At 47.2% G+C, this 26146-nt stretch overlaps 1 protein-coding gene across 1 annotated transcript in view; it reads right to left on the bottom strand.

Annotated features, from left to right (window-relative positions):
* Positions 1 to 1311: 1311 nt before the first annotated feature.
* Positions 1312 to 26146, bottom strand: part of EHD1 (EH domain containing 1) — a 36702-nt gene continuing 11867 nt past the window's right edge. Inside the window, exons 3-5 of the mRNA XM_073351938.2 lie at positions 10922 to 11334; positions 5400 to 5564; positions 1312 to 4146 (exon numbers count right to left, since the gene is read on the bottom strand). Of these exons, the coding sequence (XP_073208039.1) occupies positions 3622 to 4146; positions 5400 to 5564; positions 10922 to 11334 (1103 nt within the window). The 3' untranslated portion in view covers positions 1312 to 3621. The remainder of the gene's footprint in view (positions 4147 to 5399; positions 5565 to 10921; positions 11335 to 26146) is intronic.

Genomic DNA, 26146 nt, shown 5'->3' with positions numbered 1-26146 from the left:
AACTTTTCTCTCTCCCCAGGAAAAGTGAGACACTACCCCCACTGCATAGCAGCCCCTCCTCCCCACACACACAACCTGCCAGCCACCTGTTAGAATGGACAATTGGTAACAATAGGAGCTAGGTGTTGAAGGGATCAACACTCTGGGACTGGGCCCAGGGAAGCCTACTGAGTAGGATGCAGAACAGATCTCATAGGAAAATCCCAGCCCCTCCACCAGCTAGGAAGGGAGGGAAGCTGTGGGATAGGAAGGGCATATGCACACAGGCACTTGATCATGCCAGGAAGTAAGAAGATGCCCTGGCACAAGCCCTGAAGGTCAGGAGCATCAGCAGCTTCCTCCTGTAGGTAGACAACAGCTACTGTTTGCTTGCAAACAGACACTGCCTAAAGTCTGTCCCTCCCCAAACCACCCAGGCTCCTGTACTCCTACCCCTCAACGCCACAACTGTGCCGGAGCCTGCTCCTCAGCAGATCCTGCTCTTGTCTGATCAAGTTTCCCCACCCTTGAATTCTTCCCTCCATCTCTGTGCTGTATCCTCTTCCCCACTCCCCTTACTGCTCTCGCCCAGTGGAATCTTCACCCCACTACAGGGGCTGGAACACGGTACAACAGCTGCATTCAGGAGCAGAGTTAACTGTACTTAAGGAGTGATGCACATTTCTCCCTGGGGTACATTGCACAAGGGAGAGGCAAGGTAGCCTTGTGATTAAAGGCCCTAGACTGGCAGGCCAGAGAACTTGGTTCAAAATCCCAGCTTCCTTCAGGCAACTCTGGCTCAGTTTCTCCCTCCCCCGCCAAATCTGTAAAGTGGGTGAAGGAATAATCCTCCTTCCCTTGTATTTAGGCTGCAAGTAGCATCTCAGCAGTTAAGGTATCAGACGCAGGACACACTGGTTCTATTCCCAGCTCTGCCACTGACTTTAGTGGAGTCTCTCCTCCTTCCTCTTCTCCCCCCTCCTCCCCCCATAGTAACTTTCTAGCTGGTAAACTAAGCCAAGTACATGTCAGCTAACCCCCATTTCTCTTTATAGGGAGCAATACACAGGCCACCTCTCCCTCCACCAACAGAAACCATGTAATGTTAAGGCCACCTCCTATATATGGGTCCAGAGTCAAGTTTAGGCTGGTGTTTTAGGCCTGCATTGAAGATCAGTTCCCAGCTCAGGAGACACTCTAGCAAGAGTCCCATGTTGGTAGCAGCTCTTGCCAGCACAGGTTCAACTCTGTTAAGATGTGGTGCATTCCCTTTAAGAAGGCTCCGAAGCCACCTCCCCTGGCATTTCCCAGGACGCAGACTCAGGAGCTGCAGAACTTGCAAATACATTTTAATAGTTTCAAAAAGATTTAGACAGGCTTAAACAGAGTGCACTTCCCTCTTCTGATGCACAAGCCTGGGAGAGGCCATCCCCCCACTGAGAACTGCTTCACTGTACAGGAAGTAAACAAGTAATGTACATAGTTAACAGATGTTAAAGCACAGTCCTTAAAATCTGACACTCCTTTGGCAGAGTCCACATGGAGAAGGCCAGGAAGCTGGGAACATTCTAGCCAGTTACCTGAAGTATCAGAGCTTTAGTCTCTTGACTGTCACATGGACTCAGCCAGAAATACTGGACCCCCTTCGGCAACCTGATACCAAACAGCTTTTGATTCTCTATCAGTGGTGTCAGTCACACAAACCACGTACATGTTGAGCAGAGCCAGGCTGTTAAGCAGCTGATAAGGGATCCCAGGCGAAACATTTTTGGCTGCTTGCCTGTGAAAGCACCAAGAGAAACCCACTGATCGATGTTGCCTCCACTCCAACAGCCACAGGAATAAGGCACATCTCTTACGGAGAGGCCTCCACTTTAACCATCCCCCCCACCCCAATCTCACAGCCTGGCAGGAGGATGTTGTGGCAAACCCTTTAGGCCTCTCCCAGCACTGTGCTGCCATTGCTTCATAGGAAGCTCTGGCATGGAGGGTTTGAGAACAGCCTAAATTGGCTGCCCAATCCCAGCAGGACTCAGTGCACTTAACTGTGGGTGCCTCTGAAGGCTGCAGTCTGGGCTAGGACATCAATCAGTGTTGGTAGAGAGAATGGTTAAAATTGCAAGCAGATGAGAGTTGTTTGAGGGCTGCTGGCAGGGCCCTGAAGTTGACAGAAGGCCAATAAACTAAGGCAACCTAAGGAACTGCAGTCACCACCTGTGCAGCGGTGAATCAGGAACAGGGCCACCCTTTTCCCATAAAGTTCTTTGCTAACAGTTCCAGATCTAGCCCTGGAGGTTGACAAAGACAGGCTGAGTTTAGCGATAGTCACTATCAGCAGACTGGAGCATGCTGCCAGAGTAACTGTTTTTAACCCACCTTGAGTTTAATTCCAAGGCTTCTCAGGATGAATGTTTCTAGACAGAAAAGAGTTAGAGGTGAACATCTGACCATGTGATGCAGTGCAAAGTGCGTCAGTTACACAAGGTGAGGATTAACAGGCTCAGATTAGGCCATACCTTGCACATCTTAGACCAGGGCAAAGCCAGAGGGAAATGCTACAGCAGAAGAGTCTGCACTGGAGCAACTGAGGAGACATGGCTTGGGACAGTGAGGTCAGACCTGTGAAGTTTTAAGGAAGAGGCAGCCTCTAGAATAGACTATCTTCCTGTTTGAGAAATTCAGGCTTCTCAGAACTGAGATGTGGATTGTGAAATTTACAAGAAGCCAGGTCAGTGAAGTAGGTGTCTAAAAGGAAGTGAGGGCTTTGAGTGGGATTCAAAGGAAGTATGACAACTTGCTGTCTTCTGTAAGGGGAGTCCAGGAGTGAAAGACACAACAAGCAGCACCAGGGATCCCCCACCAAAGAGGTCTGTCCATGTTCCTTTAAGAGCCCCTCTCCAATTTTAACTAGTCTCCATTTTTGGTAGCTAGAGCCAAGCATAATTAACACTCATTTACTTGTAAACATTTCTATATGGGAAGATCAGAAAGCCCTGGAGAAATGACCCTCTATCTTAAAACCAACCACCTGGGTCATTAGCATAAAAACTGCTCTGTACATAGGGGGAAGTCAGCTTAGAACTGAACTGATGTGTTTGGACCATGTTCCAAAGAGAATTAGAACTGCTTCACCACCATGGGAATTACAGTGCCTGCTCCCCCAGAAAAATCAGACAGCTGGGGGGGTGGGGGGGGACCAGAGTTGTGCCATCCCAGCACAAGGGTGAAGCCGATTCCATTGTGAACAGTACTCCCAGGCAGGGGGATTGAACTGATGTTCGCAGCTCAGCTATGCTGCCTTGCCACAAGGAGCCATTCATTCAACACCTTAGGAAGACAAACCAGTTGTATTAGCAGCTCCTGGAGCAGCACCTCAAGAGATAAAGGGGAACAAAAATGCAGCCTTGAATATATTAAAAATATCATTCTTGTGCACAATATGACATGTCTGAGGATTTCATTCAGATCTTATCACTCCCATAGATGGGGGCATTTGGAAGGAAGGTGTAAATTTGGTGCCTTTTGAAGCAAAATTCAAACTGTCCACCAGCTCTCAGGGGTTGTGGATCTTTAGCAGAGTTAGATGTTGAAATCCAGGCATCTGGCTGCCCACCCCCCCTCCATTTAGAGGATGCTGGGGAGTCATTCGGGTCTGCGTTTGGAGGGGGGCACTAGATGGGGGGGTAGTTCTGCAGGCAGCTCATGCCCTTCTAGCTTCACCTTGATCAAGTGGTTGGCCAGTGCAAACTCCTCATCATCTAAGAGTCCATCTTTGTCCACATCAGCCAGTTTCCAGATCTTGCCCAGGACAGTGTTGGGCAACTTTGATTTCACCATCTCTTTCTTGGCACTGGCGCCTGTGATCTTACCATTGACAGGCGAGAGGGTGTAGAAGATCTCATCATAGCTGGGCTTGTCCTTTCCCACCACCCACTCAATGTCATCAATGCCCTCGCCAGCCCCCTCCCCATAGCCATGGCCAAAGGGCCCATTCATAGTGCCCTCAAAGGCCCCGCCCTTCACGGCCTGGGTGGGCATCTGAGACTCTTCCTGCCGCACCATCACCATGAGCCGGGCAATGTCATTGGCCAGCATGTCGTCCACTGCGTCCAACAGCTTCAGCTTCAGGGGCTGGAACTTGCTGAAGTCTTGGCTCAGCAGGAGCTCCTGGGAAAGATGGCAGAGATCAGCATTCAGTGTGTGCTTTGGCACTTGGAAGCAGGCTGCTCCCCTATCCTACCCAATACCTAGCAACTCCAACCCATCCCTCAATGCCCATATGTCCCTGCCCCCATCCAGCCATGCCAAGCTGTCCCCCAATCCCATCCATCTATGAATCAGGCTGAAACACCCCCATCCAAAATCCCCATATGCTCCCAAACCAGGCCATCCCCAACCCATCCCCTGTGCCCACCTTGAGCTGCACCCACTCAATCCATCTGTGCCCTCCTGGACCACTTGTCCCCCTGCCCCCCTAACCCCTGGATACAACCCTCACCCCAGACACCAAGGCCTTTGGCTTTATAAGTTAGAAGCGGTGTGCGAAGTAGTCTGCAGCCACCTCTGGGATGGAGGACAGCTGCCAAGTGTCACACTGCACCATGGGGAATGGTAAGTTATTGTCAAGGGCATATGGGGAAGAGACTATTTCTAAGCAAGAAGTCAGGGACTCTCCACAACTACAGAAAGCTGAAGCTTCTTTGGGTCTCCTCCAGAACAGCCCATGGTGTGACCTGCATGGAGGCCTGTTCACCTTTCTTAGGAAGTGGGGTTTAAGTCATCCCAGACAGGGGATTAGCCTATGGTTCTAAGTAGTATTTTAAGTGCTGGGATTTAGGACTCCCTGCATCTCTTGCTCTAACCCACTAGACTCCACTCTTCCCAGCACTGGGACAGAACACAGGAGTTTTGGCTACCAGCACCCCCTGCTCTTCCCATGAGAAGAGCTTTCCTTTCAGATCAGCCCTGCTTCCAGGAACCCCAGTCCTGGAGGGCAAGAGCACAGAGCACTTCCCCTCCAGTTTACCACAGAAGCCCAGCCACTGACCTGGATCAGTGCCATGCTAGATTTAACAGTGGCATGGAGGGAATCGCTCATGCCCTGTCTCAAACATGAAGTCTTGGCCCTACTCTGAGCTGGAATTTCAGATCACCTGTGCAGCAGGAGGACCAGGTAAGACAGGGATGGTTTCAATCATCCCTAGTGGGGGGGGGGGCCGGCACTAATGGGATTCACTTCCATGCCAGAGGCTAGCCAGATAAGGCCACAAGCAAGCAGGAGTCTTCTGGGGCACGTGAGAAGTTGTCCTTAGCTAGTATCAGGTGCATCAGTGGCTGGGCCTAGATGTGACCAAAACTCCTAACAAGGCCCTGCACTTCAGACCCTGCCCCCCCCTCACCCCCAAGGCACGGCTTTGCACCTGCATCTTGCGCAGATTGGGGAAGTCCCCAGGGGAGATCTGATGCTCCCGCTCAATCTTCAAGTAGATCTCTCCGAGGTTGTTCACCAGCTCCTTCTTTTTGCTCTCCTTCCCAAACACATTGGGCATCTCCTTCTTCAGAGAGCTGATTATGTAGGCATGGACCTAGGGAAAGGAAGAGAGAGGAGCTGCCATTCCTGGTTGACAGCATATCACTTCCCCTGCCCTAATACAGACACAATTCCTTCCCAGAGCAGGAAGTAGAATCCAGGCATCCTTGCTCCCAGCCTCACTGCTGCTCTAACCCACTTGACCACATTCCCCTCAGTGCCAGGAATAGAACTCGTGGGCACTAACCCCAAGATACCCTATTCACTTCACAAAACCCATGAGTCAATCTCAAGAGTACTTCCTTATAGGGGGCAAGTAGCTTTATCCTCACTTTAGAAAGGGGAAACTGAGGTACAGGGGTGGGGAAGGGTCACCCATCGGGGCAGGAACAGAATCACTTAACGGAACCTCAGTCAGATGCTGGGGAAGGAAACATGGTGGATCTAAAGGAAATCAGTTGGAAAGGGTGAGGAATTTTGGAAGAGACGTTTGAGTAAAGACGGGGAGTATTTTACTTGGGGAATGTAACCCTTCTCACTGGAGGAGGAAAATGTTTGGAAGGTTCTCTTCAACTTTTGCCAGTATATCAGTAGATACAATAAGATCCTTAGTCACTGCCATAAACTTTTACCTGTCACTTTTGCCTTCCTGCTTTCAGATGTCCCCTTCCTTTACTGTGTTAGAAAGCAAAGCTCCCATTGTTGGGCCAAGTCATGCAGGCCCTTGTGGTGTAGGGAACTTCCACTGATTTTAACAAAAGGAGGGTTTGTAGTGTGGGGTGTCATTAGTATTTATATGGTGGCCAAATCTAGAATTGTTTGTTACTTGCATATGCATCTTACGTTCACGGAGGATGGACCCATCCATGGCTATTAGCCAGGATGGGCAGGGATGGTGTTCCTAGCCTCTGTTTGCCAGAAGCTGGGAATGGATCACTTGATGATAACCTGTTGTGTTCATTTCCTCTGGGGCATGTGGCATTGGCCACTGCTGGAAGACAGGATACTGGGCTAGCTGGACCTTTGGTCTGACCAAATATAGTTGTTCTTATGTACCCACAAGGGACCATTGCCTCAAGTCCCAGCCTGTGGGGAAGCTTAGCCATGTTCTGCTGGTGCCCCTCACTCCTGACCCGCAGTGGCTTTGCTTCCCAGCCTCTTGTTCAACATTTCCCATGAAATCCTGTCTATATCGATATGGGCATTTGAGCATCACAATGGCTTTTTTCCTCACTACTGAAGTTGTCCTGGAGTGTGGGGGAGTCAGGGCCCTGTACCCCCACTTCCTGCAATTCACCATGACTCGCCAGCCAGTAAAACTGAAGGTTTATTGGAGGAGAGGAACACAGTCCCAAGCAGAGCTTGTAGGTACATCCAGGACCCCTCAGTCAAGTCCTTCTGGGTGGGGAAGGGAGCTTAGACCCCAGTCCTGGGGCTCCCTCTGTTTCCACAGCCAGCTCCCAACTGAAACCCCCTCCAGCCATCTCACACCCTACTCCCCCTGGTTCCTCCTCCAGCCTTTGGCCAGTTTCCTGGGCAAAAGGTGTCACCTAGCCCCAACCCCCCTCCTGGGCTCTCATGTTACATGCTCAGGTATCTTCCCTCAAGGAGAGGTCTCCCATCCCCAATGTAGACAGTCCCAGTAAAACTCCCCTGCAACATTCCCAGGTCAACACTCCCCACTGCATCACAGAAGGATTCTCTCCATTTTACAGGTGGGAAACTGGAAAAGTCTCTTCCTTCTGGGCCTCAACATCAGAGCCAGACTTGAACCCAGGTCTTTTAAGTGCCAGGTTAGACCTAGTAATTCATTCCCCATGGAATGCCAGGTGGCCTTAACTGGTACTAGTCTAGGGATCAAGTTTTCAAGAGCATCTAAGTGACTTTAGTTTCTTAAAGCCCATGGTCTTTCACTGAGACTTCAGTTCTTGAGGAACTCTAGATAGTTTTATCCTAAGACTGGAGTCTGAATGGGTAATGGCCTATGGAGCAGTCATCCAGTCCAAGCCATCAGAGATTAAGGCCAGAAGACTCTTGATCTAGCCCAGCCTCTTGCATAAAAGGCCAGACAGAAAGGATGGTTTACTGGTTAGAGCACTAACCTAGGACTTGAGACCTGCAACTGACGTCACACTAGGTGACCTCAGACAAGTCACTTTGGCTCTGATTCAGTTTTCCCATCTGTAAAATGGAGTTAAGTCACACTGACTCCAGGATGCCACAGGTATATTTAGGATTGTAAGGCACTAAAGTACTTAAGAGTGAGAATTCCACCTCACTATATGAAGCCTGTAATTTGTTTGAAGCTATAGCATCTTAGAGTGACATGCAGTCTATTAATGGAGAATCCACCACATTTCTTGGTCAGTTCTTGCAACAGTCACCCACCCTCACTGTGAAACATTTGCATCTTTCTGGTTTGAATGCCTTGCTTCATCTCATTCCGCTTTTTGCGTGATTGAAGAGCCACCTACTATCAGAAAATTCTTCCTCATGTCACTGTCTTTAAGGCCCTACAAGTCACCTCTTAACCCAACGTCTACTGACTTCTGCCACTGTAGCTATGCTGGCAAATCACACCTGTTTTACACAGCTATGCTGATGTGCCACTTGATTGGCACGGTGCAGCTTACACCAGCCTGCCAAACACTTAGTACCCTATTTTGCTCAGGAAGGCGAAAACGAGCTATACCAACAAGAGCACTTTTGCCAGTATGGCTGCATGCACACTAACAGTGCTTTGCCAGTGCAGCAGGCTGGAATTCCTGTGGTGCTCTGGGTGTAGGACCTGCTTTAGTCTCTGAAGAGTCCTGCTAAGCCAGCAAGACTTGCTCAGGCACATTTCCTGGATTCATTTTGAGTTATATTTAAACTTCTACTTTTAGAGCAGCAGTGATTTCAAATCCTTCTTCCATCTGCAAGGCGTGTGGGGATCATGAAGACCTTGGAAGGGTTAAGATGCTTATCAGGTGAAACTGGATTCTTGCTCTTTGTAGGCACAGCTCATTTAATGGTAAGATATTCTACCCCTCCCCCACAAGTTGCTGCACTGTGGTGGCTTTTATGCCTGAAGTGGTTGTGTGGCAGGACAAGGATGGAGCTTCTCCACTCCCAGGAGTGGGTTGTGGGAATGCTATCCTGCCTGGGGCAGTCTTTACTGTCACACCAGTGACATTAGAATCAGGATTAAGTCATTTTTATACTCAAAGAGTCAAGTTACAGGGGAGGGATCAACTTACAAGTTAGTCACATGCCAGCCTGAGACATGCTCAAACTGCTTTCAAGCCAAGTGGACTAAGCTGGGCAGTCTTCCCCTCCCACAAGGTCAGTGGCACAGCCAGGCATTTAACCCAAGTTTTCTGACTCCCACTTGGTACCTTAGCTACTAGCCCATACTGCCTCCCAAAGCATCATTTCAGGTGGCTAGTGTACATAGACTTACTTTGAGAGATGCAGCCTGGGATAATGGAGTAGACATTCAATGTAAAGCTTATTCCTGCAATTGGTTAGTGAGTCTACTGGCATTCTAAGTGAAATGCCCGAGTCAGTGTCAGAGAACGTGTGTGTGCTGGGCATCTTGCCTGGCCACTCAAACTAACAACTCTACAGGGAGAGTTATTACAAACTAGTATCCAAGAAAGATTAATCCAAACTGGACCAGATGCAGAGGAGGGCTCTTAGGCTGATCATGGGAATGAAGAGCAGATCTTGCAAAAGGAGAGCGAGAGCTGTGCTCGGTTAGCCTTTGAAAAAACAAAGGCTAAGAGGGGACCCAATTGCTCTCTAAATATATTTGGGGTTAACCCCAGGGAGGGAAGAGCTATAGCAGCTCAAAGACAATATTGGCACAACAAAGAACAGAAACTGACCAGGAATCCACTGAGGCTGGAAATAAGGAAAGATTCTGGAACAGCCTCCCAGAAGGAATAGTGGGGATCAGACAACCTAACGAGTTTGGAACCAGGATGTGACTACAGCTGCCCACAATAGCAGGGACTAGATTCCATGACTCAGGTGGTCCCTTCCATTTCTGTTTCTATATATCTCTGCTGACTTACACTGAATTACAGGAGGTTTTAAATACCAGTCATGGACCAGAATGCCATTGTGCTAGGTGCTCCATAGACAAAGAACAAGAATTTGATCTGTTAGACTAATCAGTTAGGGTTTGAAATTGCACTGATTTTAGAAAGCCTGGTCAGCTAAACAGATATTTGTTCCTTCTGAAGTAGATTGTGCTGAAATCAAGCAGCAGTTTGGATCTTTGAGAAGCCTAGTGCCAGTTCTGGTTTCAGGAGCTATTTCTGACCCATGTCAATGCCGAGCCCTGTGATTTCTCTGAAGCAAACAAGGTTTTTACAGCTCCTTCCAGTCAGTGCAAAGAGAAACTGAAAACAGAGCTAGAAAAAAAAAACAGCTGTGTTCCCATGAAGAGCTGCACTTTTCCACCCAGGTTTTGTTTTACTAGCTAGGCTTATATGTTAGCAGATCTCTAAGGCATCATCCATTGCAAGGTAAAGAGTTTAAGGTGGAATTTCCACAGCACGGCTCAGAAATTTCCATAATTTCTTCTTTCCCCGAACTGACCCAGTAACAAAGCCTCAACTCTCCAGCAAGGGAAATTATCTGAGGGATTTCCCCCTGCTGTAAAATGCAGTTGTCAGTAATAGTCTGGGTTCTATTCCTGGCTCTGTCACAAGATCCCTATTCTATTTTATCTCAAAACCCATACTTCTGGGAGTAGTGTGCCATTAGTTGACTGGAGTGGTGAGAAACCACTGCAGGTTAGCAGGCAGTACAAGCTATACATTACCTACCCTTGGATTGGAGCCATGGCTGTTCTTGCACTGGCGACTTGCACTAAATACCAGATGCTACACAGGCTTCACTGGTGCAGATAGTATCTACATTAGGGGCTTGTATTGACACAGCTAAAGCAGTGGGAACATGGATTGGGAGTCAGGACTCTAGGTTTTCTTCCAGTGCTATGGGAACATGGGGTCTAGTGAGTTAGAGCAGGGAGCTGGACACAGTACTGGTGGTTGCTATTCCCAGGTCTGCTGTTAAACAACCTTGAGGGAGCCCCTACCCCTTGGTGTCTCTTCCCACCATGTGGATATTCAGACAGCTCTCTGGAGCAGGTATTATCTCATTGGGGCTCTCTGCAGTGAGCAGGGCAATGTCTCTCCCTCCCGCATTTTTGCTAGAGACTCTGATCTCGATCTGGGGGAAAGGTGCCTGCAGCCACCTGGCACAATAGGCACACCCCTGCACTTGGTCAGGGGAACTCCGAAATGCTACATTAACACTAGTCAAGTATCGCCCTAGTTCAGAGAAGGCTTCCTCTAGACCGAATGCCAGCCATATAACAGTGTCTGTGGCTCACTAGAGGGAATGCTTGGGACACCGTACCTTGGCTAGCCTGGCTCTCTTGATGAGGTCATTGAGCTTGCGGAGTGCAGCATTCCTGGGCAGGGACTGAATATCTTTGAAGAGATCCTGCTCTTCTGCTTCAAAGAGCTTCCTGTTCTCAGGGATGAGGAGTGGCTGGGACCAGAAGGAGCCAATGTAGACCCGCACCACCTCTGGGGTGTTTATGATCTTCCCCAGTGACCACATGAGGGCACCGTAGACCCGCATCAACTGTTGAGTCTCAATCTGGTCGGCTTTGTTCAGCACCACCCGGATCTTGTCCTCGTGGTTCTTCAGGGCCTTGATCACCTCCGAAAACTCATCTGAGATGTCAAGCTTGTGAGCATCGAAGAGGAGAATAATACGGTCCACACGCTCTGCAAACCACTCCAATACTGCTGCGAAGTCGTAGCCTGCGAGAGAGGGATGTTTATACACAAGGACTGCAGCTAAGAAGGCTGCTAGAGAGGAGAGCATCAACTTGGGACTCTGGAGACCCTGGTCTACTCCCAGCCCCATCACTGACCCTGACAAATGATTGCCCCCATGCCTCAGTTTCCTCTCCCATCTTGTCTTACTCATTTGTGTTGGGGTAGCACCTAGGAGCCCCAACACTAGCCATGGAACAGAAGTTGTGCTATGTACTATGCAAATTGACTGCCCCAGAGAACTTAGAGTCATCTATTAGATTGCACACTTTAGATCGGGACTGAATTGTGTCCACCACCTACGGTTAATGCTAAGCTCTCCACACTATTTTTCCAAGCTTAGATCTCTGATCTTCAGAAAGATCTCATTATCCCTGGTTTAAAGATAAGGGAATGTTTAAGGCCAGAACGGACCATCAGATCTAGTCTGGCCTCCTATCAGGCCATTCAGTTTCACCAGATACCCCTATACCAAACCCAACAATTGAGTTAAACCAAAGCATTTCAGCCCTCAGGAGACTAACCTGTTGTGAGCCCCGTCAGAGAACAAGAGAAACCAAAGGGCTATCAATGCCAGAGGCCCCTGTGATGGCAGAAAATTGCTGCAGTGAGACACCTAGTGATACCAGCAGATTACCCATGCTACAGAAGAAGGCAACATCTGCTTGTGCAAGGCCCACCCTGCCTGCTGTTTCTGCAAATCTGACCTGGAAGGGAGGAAAGTGTTTTGTTCCAGGACCAACCAGCAGGCCAATGGCCAACCTAGGAATAAAGCTCTTTGGAACAGGAATTGTGTTGACAGGGTCTGGTCCATGATTGGAGCTCCTACACATTACAGGTTTCCCAAGTCCCAGTCCTGTGCTCTGGCCACTAGTTAGTGTCAGCAGAAATACTGGTTACTATAGGAATGACTGAGCATTCTCCACATTCCTGAGAGAGACTGAAAAACCCTCCTTGAACTGCAAACCTCATGCGAGTGAATCTGCAATCAGACTTGCTGTAGCAGGAGCTTGGCCGGCTATTTTAACTTCTAGTAAGGCTGGAGGTGAGGCAGCCATACAGCACACTGCAGTAGCAGATGCACTCCAGTCTGAGAAAGCTTGCTTCCAGCAGTGCAGTGCCATGTGAACACAGAGGATGCCCCAAGCAGATATGCAAGTTACACAAGAACTGCTTAGCTCAAAGTGCTGCCACCTCTGGTGTGAAGCCAACTGAACAGCACCCAGCAACACTATGCATACATAGTCCACACACTGAAAGGGAGGGATTTTTTTTGTAAAGGCTGATGTAGTTATTGAAGTTAGGCTCTTGCTAGGACAACACCCTGCAACCGTCTTCACAAGAGGATTGTCTCCCATTTGTGAGCAAGCTAAGCTTTGCTCCCCATGTCACCTGGGAAACTGCACCTACTGCCACAGAGCTCACTACCTGCACCTCAGGGTGGTAACTAGAGCCGGACAAGGACTTTTTGGTCCATTGGCAATTTAAGAGAAACTTGTTTTGGGTTGAACTAAATGTTTTGAATCTGGCCATTTAAGTTTTGAATTTTAATATGCTTCAAGGAAATTGAGAAAGTCAGTTCAAACCAAAGGACATTGAAGTGTTTTGTTCTAACATCAGTGTTTGAGTCAGATTTTTTCTTCAACAATGCAACAAAACTGCTATGAAAGCTTCTCTCTATAGAAGTATTACCTCACCTGCCCAGTCTCATGAATTTGTGAAGCGTGTTATTGAATTTGCATTTTCACTGAAGAGTGACTTAAAAAATTCACCCACATCTACTTATAACTCAGGGAAAGTGCCACCTACTTAAGGCCCCTAGGCCCTAACTAAGTTCACAGCACCTCTATGCTAGGTGCAGTACAGTGACAGCCTCCTAAGAGCTTACTATCTAGCTAGGCCCAAGTCACAGCTTGAGCCTGGCTGCATGGCAGCTATGTTGTTACCATACTGGATTGCAAAACAATCAGGTGTCACTGTCAGCACTGCAGGAAGGATTAATTATGACTTTCAACATCTCAGCTCTTCCAGACATGCCAAACCCACCAAAAAAAGTAGAAATTGGGTTTTGTTTTGGCTTAATTGGCTTGAGTTGCTTGTTGGCTAGCAGCTTGTTGCTTTTTTTATTGCTCTGGGCAAGGGGGAGCAAGGAGGGGAGAGAGAGTCAGGATGCATAGCAGTCCCACCACGGTTCCAGACTGCATGCTGGGGGTTTCTTTGAGATTAGCTTGATTTTTGGCTTATTGTGAAAGTCAGGGTGCTTATTTACCACATGAAAGTTGGCAACTGTACTCTTCTCCTGCAATGTCCTTTATCTGTGCATTTGGAGAGACTTCAGGATGCCTGCATCCAAAACCTTTCACTAAAAAGGTGTAATTGCATACCAGGCAGACTCCATGATCAGCCAGCAGAATCCCTCTACATGAGGGAATTGTTGTTTGGGGTTAAGGCATTGGACTGGGACCCTCAGGTTTGATTCCCAAACTCTTCTACAGACTCCATGTTACTTTGGCCAAGTCCTCTCCTGTGCCTCAGCTCCCTCCCTCAGGGTGAATAATTCCTTGTCTATTTACACTGAGTTAGGGACTCTGCAAACTAGGTGCTGTGCCAGTGGTTTAGTCTTTAGATTGTGGACCCCTACAAAATTTTAAATGGAGGCAGACCCCTTTGGAAATCTATTGTGTATATGTTGCTGAATTCTATTCAGTCAGTTTTCAGTCTAAGTCTTTCATGGACCCCTCAGTCTCACATATATAGCTGTGGCTTTCAATATAATATAGTATCTAAGGGTTACTTGTAATGCAAGTGTAAAATGGAAGTTAGATCCTCTACACATAGAGCGCTAACCTTTAGCCATTCAATAAAGAGTCACTTCAGCAATCACTCCCCTTCCCATACTTAAAGGCCTTAATCTCTAATGCCTTTAGCCTTTCACCTCTTGAGGCAGGGCAGTACTATTATCCCTATTGTACAGATGGTGGCAGAGACTGAAGGACTTGCCCAAGGTCACATGGGAAGTTTGTCTGAGCTGGGAGACCTCAGTTCAACTCTCACGTCCTCAGATAGCTCCCTAAGCACTACACCATCCATCCTTCCTCTCCAGGACACTATAGAGAAGTGATACTTAGTGTCTCGACTTGACTTCAAGAGTGAAGACACTAACAATCCATCCTGAGAATTCTCAGCATTCAGCTGTATAAGTGTTTTGCTAAATGCTAGCTTACTTTTTATAAAGTGTCTCAAATCTCAGTCTGAGAATAAAGTCCTTTAGCTAGTGTGATTGTGGCAAAGACAGATGGGTAATTTCTGGGGCTTTCAGAAGGACTCAACAGTATTCATGATTAAGAAGAGTCCCTCAATCATATTCTAAGCAGCAGCCCTACTGCTATATAAACTATGTTGGACGCTATGTAGAATCAAATGAAATAAAAATCTGAAATGAATTCACATGTTCCATAGAATCTCTATGGATAGTAATTCCAGGCTCTATTAAGAATATAACAGTAGGGATCCATTATCAACCATGTGACCAGGACAGGGATAGTGATGATGAAATGCTAAGGGAGATGAGAGGCTATCGAAATAAAAAACTCAATAATAGTGGGGGATTTCAATTATCCTGATATTGACTGGGTACATGCCACCTCAGGATGAAATGCAGACACAATTTCTCGATACTTTAATAACTGCTTCTTGGAGCAGCTGGTACAGGAACCCATAAGGGGAGAGGCAACTCTCGATCTAGTCCTGAGTGGAGCGCAGGTTCTGGTCCAAGAGCTAACTAACAGGACTGCTTGGAAATAGTGATAACATTTAACATTCCTGTGGTGGGAAGAACACCTCAACAGCCCAACACCGTGGCATTTAATTTCAGAAAAGGGAACTATGCAAAAATGAGGTGGTTAGTTAAACAAATTAAAAAGGTACAGTGACTAGAATGAAATCCCTGCAAGCTGCATGGACACTTTTCAAAGACACCATAATAGAGGCTCAACTTAAATGTATACCCCAAATTAAAAATAAAAAAATCAGTAAAAGAACTAAAAAAGAGCCACTGTGGTTTAACAGCCATGTAAAAGAAGCAGAGAGATAAAAAGGCATCTTTTAAAGAAGTGGAAGTCAAATCCTAGTGAGGTAATTAGAAAGGAGCATAAACACTGCCAAATTAAGGGTAAAAAAAGTAATCAGAAAAGCCAAAAAGGAGTTTGAAGAACAGCTAGCCAAAACACTCAGAAGGTAACAAGATGTTTAAGTACATCAGAAGCAGGAAGCCTGCTAAACAATCAGTGGGGCCCCTGGACAATCAATAGACAAAAGGAGCACTTAAAAACGATAAAGTCATTGCAGAGAAACTAAATGAATTCTTTGCTTCAGTCTTCACGGCTGAGGATGTTAAGGAGACTCCCAAACCTGAGCAGTCTTTTGTAGGTGACAAATCTGAGGAATTGAAGTGTCATGAGTGGTTTTGGAATTAATTGAGAAACTTAACAGTAACAAGTCACTGGGACCAGATAGCATTCACCCAAGAGTTCTGAAAACTCAAATTTGAAATTGTGGAACTATTAACTAACTGTTCTTTAAATCAGTTAGTGTACCCAATGACTGGAAGATAGCTAATATAATGCCAATATTTAAGAAGGGCTCTAGAGGTGACCCTGGCAATTACAGACCAGTACATCTAATGTTAGTACTGGGCAAATTAGCTGGAACAATAGTCAAAAAAATTGTCAGACACAGACCATAAATTATTGTGCAAAAGTCAACATGGTTTCTGTAAAGGGAGATCATGTCCTACTAATCTATTAGAGTTCTTTGAGGGGGTCAAAGATATGGACAAAGGGGATCCAGTGGAGATAGTGTACTTAGATTTCCAGAAAGCCTTTGACAAGGTCCCTCACCAAAGGCTCATATGTAAACTAAGTTGTCATGAGATAAGAGGGAAGACCCCTTCATGGATTGAGAACTGGTTAAAAGAGAACAAAGGGTAGGAATAAATGTAAATTTTCAGAATAGAGAGGGGTAACTAGTGGTGTTCCCCAAGGGTCAGTCCTAGGACCAATCCTATTCAACTTATTCATAAATAATCTGGAGAAAGGGGTAAACAGTGAGGTGGCAAAGTTTGCAGATGATACTAAACTACTCAGATAGTTAAGACCAAAGCAGACTGTAGAGAACTTCAAAAGATCTCACAAAACTAATGACAGGTTTCAGAGTAGCTAAGTGATTGGGCAACAAAATGGCAAATGAAATTTAATGTGGATAAATGTAAAGAAATGCACATTGGACAAAATAACCCCAACTATACATACCATATGATGGGGGCCAATTTAGGTACAACTAATCAGGAGAAAGATCTTTGAGTCATTGTGGACACTTCTCTGAAGATGTCCATGCAGTGTGCAGCGGCAGTCAAAAAGCCAACTGGATGTTAGGAATCAAATAAAGGTAGAGAACAAGTCAGAGAATATCTTATTGCCTTTATACAAAGCCATGGTATGCTCACATCTTGAATACTGCATACAGATGTGGTCCCCTCATCTCCAAAAAGATATACTGGCATAAGAAAAGGTTCAGAAAAGGACAACTAAAATGATTAGGGATTGGAATGGGTCCCATATGAGGATAGATTAAAGAGGCTAGAACTTTTTATCTTGGAAAAGAGGAGACTAAGGGGGGCTATGATAGAGATATATAAAATGATGAGTGGTGTGGAGAAAGTGGATAAGGAAAAGTTATTTACTTGTTCCCATAATATAAGAACTAGGGGCCACCAAATTAAATTAACGGGTAGCAGGTTTAAAACAAATAAAAGGAAGTTCCTTCATTCAGTGCACACAGTCAACCTGTGGAACTCCTTGCCTGAGGAGGTTGTGAAGGCTAGAACTATAACTGGATAAATTCATGGAGATTAAATCCATTAATGGCTATTAGCCAGGATGGGCAAGGAATGGTGTCCCTAGCCTCTGTCAAAGAGTGGAAATGGATGGCAGGAGAGAGATCACTGGATCATTACCTGTTAGGTTCACTCCCTCTGTGGCACATGGCATTGGCCACTGTTGGCCGACAGGATACTGGGATGGATGGACCTTTGGTCTGACCCTGCATGGCCATTCTTATGTTCCAATTTCCCTGCCCGCCATCTTCATCCACAGGCTTCAGAGCACTTTACAAAGGAGCATTATTCTCATTTTACAAATGGGGTGGAAGGACGACAACTTCTTCAGGTCTCACAGTAGGCCAGGTGCAGAGCTAGGAACAGAACCCAAGTTGGAGTCCTAATCCAGTGTGCCTGCCCACTAGGTTATATTGCCTGCCCTAAACTCAAGAACTCAGACTAAACTTCAGAAGAGGTGGCATCGGTAAGCATCCTACAGTATTTACACTTTATGCTTTTTGCCCTTCTAGAGCACTTCAAATACAAAGGCTCCACATACCTGGTATCAAGAAGGGAGTGATGTACTTCAGAGTTCATTTGTACTCCAATAGTGCCTAAAGGGCTGCACCAGTGGGGATCAAGACCTCATTGTGCCTTGACACCCCCAACTTAGAGCTTGCAGTGTAAAGAGGGTAGAGGGGAAACAGGCACAGAGGGAAGGCACTTGTCACAGATCACAAAGATCACTGGCAGAGTTAGAATAGGACCCAGGAGTCAACTCCAGTGACTAAAGCAAGGCAATTGGGACTATGCTACCTCACCCAGATCCAAAGACAGAGCTTCTCAAGTTTAGTTGCACGGTGGAATGGAATCCCTTGAACGTCATGGGAGAATCACAGCTGCCTCCCCCTCCTACACTCCAATCCTGTTTCTACAGCCAGATGTAAGTCCATTGCTCTGCTGAGGAATTTACTCAGACTGGCCACATGAGTTCATCAATTTACTGACAATGAAAAGAAAAAATGGGAAGCCACCAGCTGTGTAGTTCTGCCAAAGCCAAAGGGGAATTCTGTAGTATTTGCTCTTAAAGCACAAACAAGCCAATATACCAACAGCTGCCACTTCCTCTGGAGGAACCTCAAAAGGCAGAGATATGCATTATATTAGCACTGCCAACTCACAAGATTTCATTTCTTAAAGGCTTGGCTCCCAGAACCATATTATACAACAGTCCTTAAAAATAGTCTTAGTCTTCATAGTTAGAGGGGAGAGTTTGAAAGTAGGACTACTAAAGCCTCAAGTCAGATGACAAACAGATCGGTCTTAAAAATCTCATGATTTCTTGAAGCCCCAGCCTACTTTCCCAGTGCTTGGACCGATCACTTATGTACTGGACGTTATATTGTGAATAATCTGGATTTCTTGACAGCTACAAGCCATCCTGTTTTGTATGACCAATTGGTTTTAGAAGTTTGGGGTAACCACAAAATACAATATACATTCAGGTTAATATAAAAACCAAGGGTTGCTGAAGTCATGGCAGCATGGCTAGTGGTAAGGACTGGGGAAATCAAGTCAGGACACTTGGGTTTTAACACTAGCTCAGCCACAAATTCACTATGTTGCCAAAGGTCACAGCATAAGCCTGAGAGTACACCTCCCCTGCTTCTGGGACATCTGGAGGGTTAACCTGCACAGGACCTGGGTAAGGCCTTTAAAGCAAGGCAGAGAGAATGCTGCCCTTTAGAGGCTGGTCTTTGAATTTAAGACAGTTGTGTGCTCCCTTGCTATCCCTGGCTGCTAAACCACACCTGACAGGTATAATACACAGTGTTGTCACAATCTTGACCTGACATATTTCCCCACAGAGGAAAGCACTCAGTATAACCATATTCTGGTGAGTATAGGGTGCATTGTTCAGGTGGGGAGAGAGCCAACCCATCTGCCTAGACTGGAGGTGGGCCAATTACAGCCTGTGGGCCACATCTGGCCTGTGGGACTGTCCTGCCCAGCCCCTGAGCTCCTGGCCTGGGAGGCTAGCCCCTGCCCCCCCCATGCTGTCCCCCTCCCCTGCAGCCATGCCACTGCACAGGCAGAGCTCTGAGCTGCCTGCTCATGCAGGGCAGGGCAGCAGCCAGACATGCTGCTCTGAGTGGCATGGTAAGGGGGCTGGGGCATTGGATAAGGGGCAAGGGGGTCCCAGGGGCTTTTAGGGGGCAGGCAGGGGCCAGGCTGTTTGGGGAGGCACAGTCTTCCCTACCCAGCCCTCCATACAGTTTTGCACCCTGATGTGGCCCTCAGGCCAAAAAGTTTGCCCACCCCTGGCCTAGACCCACATTACTCAACTGCAGAGTAAGGAATGAAGAGAATTGGAGATCAGCACTCCCACAATACATGAGGAAGGTTAGACACATTCCAATCCCATAGCTGCTTGTGAATCAGCAAGTCTGACCACTGTTATGGGTCTGCTCTTTAAGAAGCAATGTTTTAAGAAAGTTCTCCTTTAACAACCCCAGGAGGAAGTTGTGGCCTGTTTGGTCAAACTGGGAATTTTCCCATGGCCTCAGTTGCCCCTGGGTAGAGCACAATTAGAGGTTAAGAGAAGTCATGGCCACTGCATGGACTGTTCAAGGGGAGCAGATTGGTCTTTGCATTGCTCCACTCACAGGTGAAGCAATCTATAGGTAAGGCTGGGTCAGATCATGGTGACAAGGAACAAGTAAATTCTGTGCCTTTGCTGGCAAGTTTTAGCCAAGTAGGGTTTATAGAAAGTCCTTGTCCTCCCCTGGACGGAAATTCAAGCAGAATCAGTATCCCACAAACTTCCCATGTTTCTGCAGAACTGCTTCAACTGTAAGTTTGCAGTGTTGTAGCCATGTTGGTCCCACAATATTAGAGCTCTAAGTTTGAAAGGATGCCTTTAAGCAATAGAAGTTGGTCCAATAAAAAAAAGTTACCTCACTGACCTTCTCTCAAGTTGAGAGGCAAGATCAGACCTATGGACCCATTAAGTCCATTATCCTACTCCCCACTTTCCACCCCAATAGCCTGCAAGCTCTTTTGAATTGGGTGCCATAGACAGGACAGTCCTTGATCCACTGAGACCTGGTCTAGTTGAGCATCCACCTACTGTCTCTTGTCCTTTGCTTGTATTTTTGGGGGAAGGGATCTTTGAGCTGTTTGTGTACAGTACCTGGCACAATGGGGTCCTGTCCATGTCTGGGGCTTCTGGGCACTACCACAAGACAAGCTGATAATGTAACAAGTGACCCTTTGAACTCTGCTAGGCTCCTTACGTGACAGCAAGTTCCACAAGAAACTACATTTGTAGAAGAGTTTCTCACCTTTCATTTTCAAATTTGCTGCTCCTCATTCAGTGTCCCCATTTCTGGCTAGCCAGCCAGAGTGGTTCTCTTCTCTGTTATACAGGACAGGAAGACTACATCACACTAGTAAACAAGCTGCAGGCACTATGCATTGTAATAAGTTAAACTACATTGCCAAGTGGCAACAGTAAAGTGTTACAATGTAGGTTTTTGGGGGTATTTTGCATCCAGCAATTAGTCACTTGGGAGGCTCATCTCAAGTCACTGGGTGATTCTGCTTGATACCTCACATCCAGTGCGCCCCAAAAATGTGCTGCATTTCATAACATTTGCATCAAAGGCTGAAGTAACTGCCTTATCTGTGGGCAGGACCTTGAAGATAACATTGGCAAAGCTAGTTTCAGTGGTGAATGGTGGAATGTTACAAGGGGGAAGATATTCGTGGTATGTAGTTATGTTTGTGCAATAGATCCTAGAGGTGCTGGACTCAAGAGCTTGTCAGCAAGTGAGTCAGTCCTTTAGATGCTACAGCAGTGGTCTCCAACCTTTTTATGCTCAAGATCACTTTTTGAATTTAAGGGCAACCCAGGATCTATCCCACCCCTTCCCTGAGGCCCTGCCCCCCTCACTCCATCCCGCCACCCACCCCTGTTGCTTGCTCTCCCCTACCCTCACTCACTTTCACCAAGCTGGGTAGGGGATTTGGGTTGGGAGGGGGTGTGGGCTCTGACCTGGGGCTGAAGGGTTCAGAGTGTGGGAGGGGGCTCTGGGCTGAGCCTGGGGCAGGGTTAGGGTATAGGAGGGTGTTTTGGTGCAGGAGGGAGTTCTGGACTGGGACAGAGTGTTGGGGTGCAGCCTCCCACCAGGGAGCCCTGACCTCTGGTGGCTCCCATAGGCATTGCAGTGCAGCTGCTGTAAGGCAGGCTCCCTGCCTACCCTGGCCCCATGCTGCTCCAGGAAGGGGCCAACACACCCTTACGAGGGCAGGGGGGGTTGGTGACCATGTGGCTCTGCATACTACCCTCTGCAAGGACCACCCCTGCAGTTCTCCTGGCCAATGGGAGGTGTGGGGGTGGTGCTTTCAGGCAGGAACAGAGGGAGACCCCTGCCCCCCCTCCACCCCAAGGGCTGCACTGGATGCTTCCAGGAGCAGTGTGGGGCTGGGGTAGGGAGGGAGCCTGCCTTAGTGGCAGCCATGCAATCTCCAGCAGTGCAGCAATTGACTGGGAGATCCCCTCAGATTGACCAGTTGGTGACCACTGGGCTAGAGACCCCTTTGATTTGCTCCCAAAGGCAAAACCAAGCAGAGAGTAACTGGCTGTAGCATCTTGAACTGACAGCTGTGCAGCACCACCCCCACACCCCTTCCAAAGCTATTCAAAAATCACTGATAGGATCTTTACTTCAGGGCCAGGCTACACAAAGGCTCTCCCTTGGTGTTGTTGGGAAGCCCCTGTTCAACTGGCTTTTCCCCCTTACAAGGCAGTGCATATTTGTTTAACCAGCATTCCCTACTTTATTAATGGTGCTGCCAAGTACTGTACTGGTGCATTAGAGGCCCCAGCATTCACTGGTACAAGAATACAGTTTATGCAGCAAGCCATGAGTTGCAGAGGGCAGCCAAATCCAGCCTATTAAAAAATCTAATTTTAGGCATTGATTAAAATCCTAGTACAGCCACAAAATGCCAACTTCCAAGATAAGCCATGCAGACCAGGGCAATAGGATCTGCACTGAGGCAGCTACACCAGCTGCTAAGCTGCCCCCCTGAAGTGAATGACTCTGAATGACTCTCCCTACAAGGAATCCTACAGTTTATTCCCGTAAGGTCTTGAGGCCCCAATTCAGATCAGGGCCTATTTGTGGAGGATTTCAGAGGCTAAACCCATGTAGCAGCATACTTTCTACTATTTCTGGTTGGCTCAGACTCCACCCCCTCCTCGTGGATGAGCTGCCCTCACTTATTCACATCTTTTCTGGACAGACTACAACACAAGGGCATGAAGTCTTTGCCACTTGAGTAACTGGTACAGAACATTACAGTACCTCTCTTCAGCAATCTGGGTTACCATGAGTGCATCAAACCTCTTCTGCATTGACATCCCATAGAACAGGGGTGTTCAACCTTTTTCTTGGAGGCCCCTCCAACATGCTATAAAAATTCCATGGCTCACCTTCACCACAACTGTTTCAGTAGATTAAAAACCAGGGCCAGCATTATGGAGTAGCAAGCAGAGCAATTGCCCAGTACCCCATGTGACCTCGCAAAGCTAAATTGCTTGGACTATGGCTTCAGTCTTGGTCAGTGGGGCTCAGGATTCAGCTTTCTGCCCTGGATTCCAGTGAGTCTAATGCTGGCCCTGCTCTCTGGTTTATTTTGGTGGACTCCCTGAAACCAGCTTATGCCCCTCCCTGGGTCCCCAGACCTGTGGTTGAGAACTGTTGCCACAGAATATGAAATCAAGGTCAAGATCTCGGTACTTATCTTAAGGTGCACCATGGCCTTATGACAAGGGTGTCTAAAATTCCTGGATGGAGACCCACTTCTGTTCCTCTGGCTCAGTGGAATTCTCCACAATAAAGTGAGCAGCTCACTTGCTCAGGAGACAGCTTTTTGGAGGTTGGTCTGAGATGGCAGAATGAACTCTCCCAAGAACAAAAGCCCATCCCAAATCTCACCACTTTCTACTCCAAGTGCAAGGTGCATCTCTGCCTTCTTTAATGAAGATTATCCTTCAAAACCCTTCACTGTGATGCCTACAATAAACTTGCCAATGGTTAGGCCACTGCCATGCTGAGTCCACTGCCTATCATGCTGACCAATACCAACTCAATGTTTCCTTGAACTCCCGTGCTAATCTCCATCTGTTCATCTTGTCAGCTCTTTGGGGCTAGGACCGGAAAGGCTGAAAGAACACGTGACAGATGTTAGTCTTATTGCCCAAGATCAGATAGCATAGTGATGAGCTTGGGGCAAGAACCTATACAGAAGCTTACAGTCTAAACAGTCAAGACAGTAAGGAGGGGTGGAGGGAGGGAGGGAGAGAAGAGACTTGCTCCAGATTACAGCAGGTCAGCAGCAGAGATAGGAACTGAACTCACACCCGACTCCCAGTCCAATGCTTAGTCATCACACCAACTCAACCATTTGAAGTTGGATCATACTGGAACATTAAGCTATGCACAGGACTTGGATCCCCCACAGCACCTCTTTGTAGCCGCAGAAGACAGCCTTCCCACCCCATAGTTATGTGGGCTGGATTTGTTTTTGGTTTGAGCAATGCTCTTACACCACAGAATAGGAGTTTGCATGTAGCAGACTCCAGATTTCCTGTGACTCAGCAAGGCCCACAATGGAAGGCAATACTGTGCAGAACATTATGTAGATCACAAACAGAGTTAAGCAAGCGGTGTTAAAAGCTGTTCTAAACACCAGGTACCCACCTTACCCATGCATTCTTTAGAGATGCTCTGATATGCACTTCTATGCCTTAGCAGTATGGTCAGAGACTGGGGAAGCCAGGACTCCTGATTCTAAATTCCCCTGCTGAGTTGAGTAAATTACAGCTCTCTACAACTTCCAGTCTCTGTTCTGCCACTGAAAACTTGGCATATCTTCACAAGAAAATGTTAACCAGCATCAGGTAGAATTAGATCAAGCTGGCCCTGCTGTGTAGCAGTCCAGCACTACCCAAAGCTCTTTACAGGCAGACTATCCAAGAACATTCATTTGCTTCAGACTGCATGCGGTGGAAGGGATGCAGGGTCACTCTAGAAGGTGGGTTTAATTCCTAGCCAAGATTATGGGAAGTCACTAGTATCTGAGGTGAGATGAGTTAGTGGGTCTGAACCCATGAACAAGGTATGTGTCCAAGTCACCAACAGAATTACTGATTATGACAGCAAATCCACAAGTCTGCCCCTTCACACCTTGAAACCTGATCCCTTCCTAGTCCACCTTCCCATGAAAGTAAAGATTGTTCTCTCTGGCTTTATAAGTGGGAAACTGAGGCAGAGATAAAGCAGCTTGCTCCAAGATCACAGGGAGTCTGGAAATTGAAGCCAAATCTTTTGCTCCCATCCAGCACTTTAACCACAAGGACAGCATAGAGCACAGATGAAGTTACCACTCCTGCCTATGAAGAAAGGTCCTTAAACCTTTGTACCAGGCATTTCAGAAATACCTGAGAACAGGACTGAAGTCTCAAGAGTACCTAATCTGGCACCTTTCATGCAGCTAAAATTCAAGACTCCTCCTGCAGAAGGAATGCTAATTGGCTAAGATCTGAACACTGGAGAGTATTTAGGCTGGATAAAGGCTATTTGCTATATAGCAGATGGCTCCTCCAATGAATATTCCTCCAGGGCAACACACCCTGAACAGTTCTAATCAGTGAGAAAATTACATTAATAATGTTTCTGGGGCCATCCTTGGTCAGATCACCTTGTTTTAAGACAAGGAACCATTAGAATAGCTCATATGGGGTGACTGCTTGTGTACCACAGGCCATTAAACTTCACCCAAATACCCTTATGTTGAGTCCTATGACTTCAGTTAAACTAAAACATTTCAGTCCTCATGTGTATCTGGGACACAAGCCTCCTGAGACCAAGACTATGGCCACACTACAGAGCTTCCAGCTAACCCACTACAACATTGCTAGTGCAGATGCTCTAAGCAGATAAGTTGTGGCAAGAGCTCTCTCCTAATTACTCCAGCATGTGCTGCCCCCCCCCCCCCAACAGTGATAGCTATGTTGTAACACCGCCCACACCAGTGCTTAGGTCTGTGTAACTTTAGTTCAGGGAGGTGGCTTTTCACATTTTCAAGTGACATACCCACAAGCTGTAGCGTGTATATAGCCCAAGGGCCCACCAATTCCTGAGGCCGCTGTGACAGCAGGGTATTAGGTGATCTCAGCAGGTGACCCAGACCCCTTGCTGCAGAAGGCCAAAACACCAAGATCCCGGATAATCAAATCTGGTGATCAGACAGACCCTGGTGCATGTGAGCACACACAAGCCAGGCAGCTAAGTCAGGATTCTTTGCACCACCTGAGGGCACTGGTCCAGCTGATCAGACATGAGATCAAGAAGCTCTTGATGGGGTTACTGAAGTCCTCATACCCCCAATCATTGCTTTGGCTGCACACACCCTCCTTACATATAGGAATTTACACCAAGTGTAACTGTCTCTATGAAGGGAACAGGTGACAATAAATAGGTCACCTTGCAGCATGAGACTAGAAGCCAGGCTTGGAGGCATGAAAATGTCAGCCATCAGCTATGGGGCTCAAGGGTAAGTATCTATGGCTTGCTTTATGCAGCTCAGATCAGATATGGCCTTCTTAGAGTCTACACAAATTTACTTAATACCCACCCTGCACATAAACATCCTGGTTTGATTCGTTCTTAAAGTACCAAAGCATCTGTACACCCAACGAAATCAATGGAAAATGCACCCTGCCTCTCACCTTGCAGTCAAGCCAGTCACAACCTCTGTTACCAGCAATCATTCCAAGATCTTACTCTGCAAGAGCCCTCCACTGGGTCTGCTCAGCCTACATCCCACAGTGAACTGCAGGGCTGTGCACGT

Source organism: Lepidochelys kempii, chromosome 7 (assembly GCF_965140285.1).
Source record: "Lepidochelys kempii isolate rLepKem1 chromosome 7, rLepKem1.hap1, whole genome shotgun sequence".
In the NCBI taxonomy this organism is placed as follows: domain Eukaryota; kingdom Metazoa; phylum Chordata; order Testudines; family Cheloniidae; genus Lepidochelys; species Lepidochelys kempii.
This window is presented reverse-complemented; position numbering and strand designations above follow the sequence as displayed.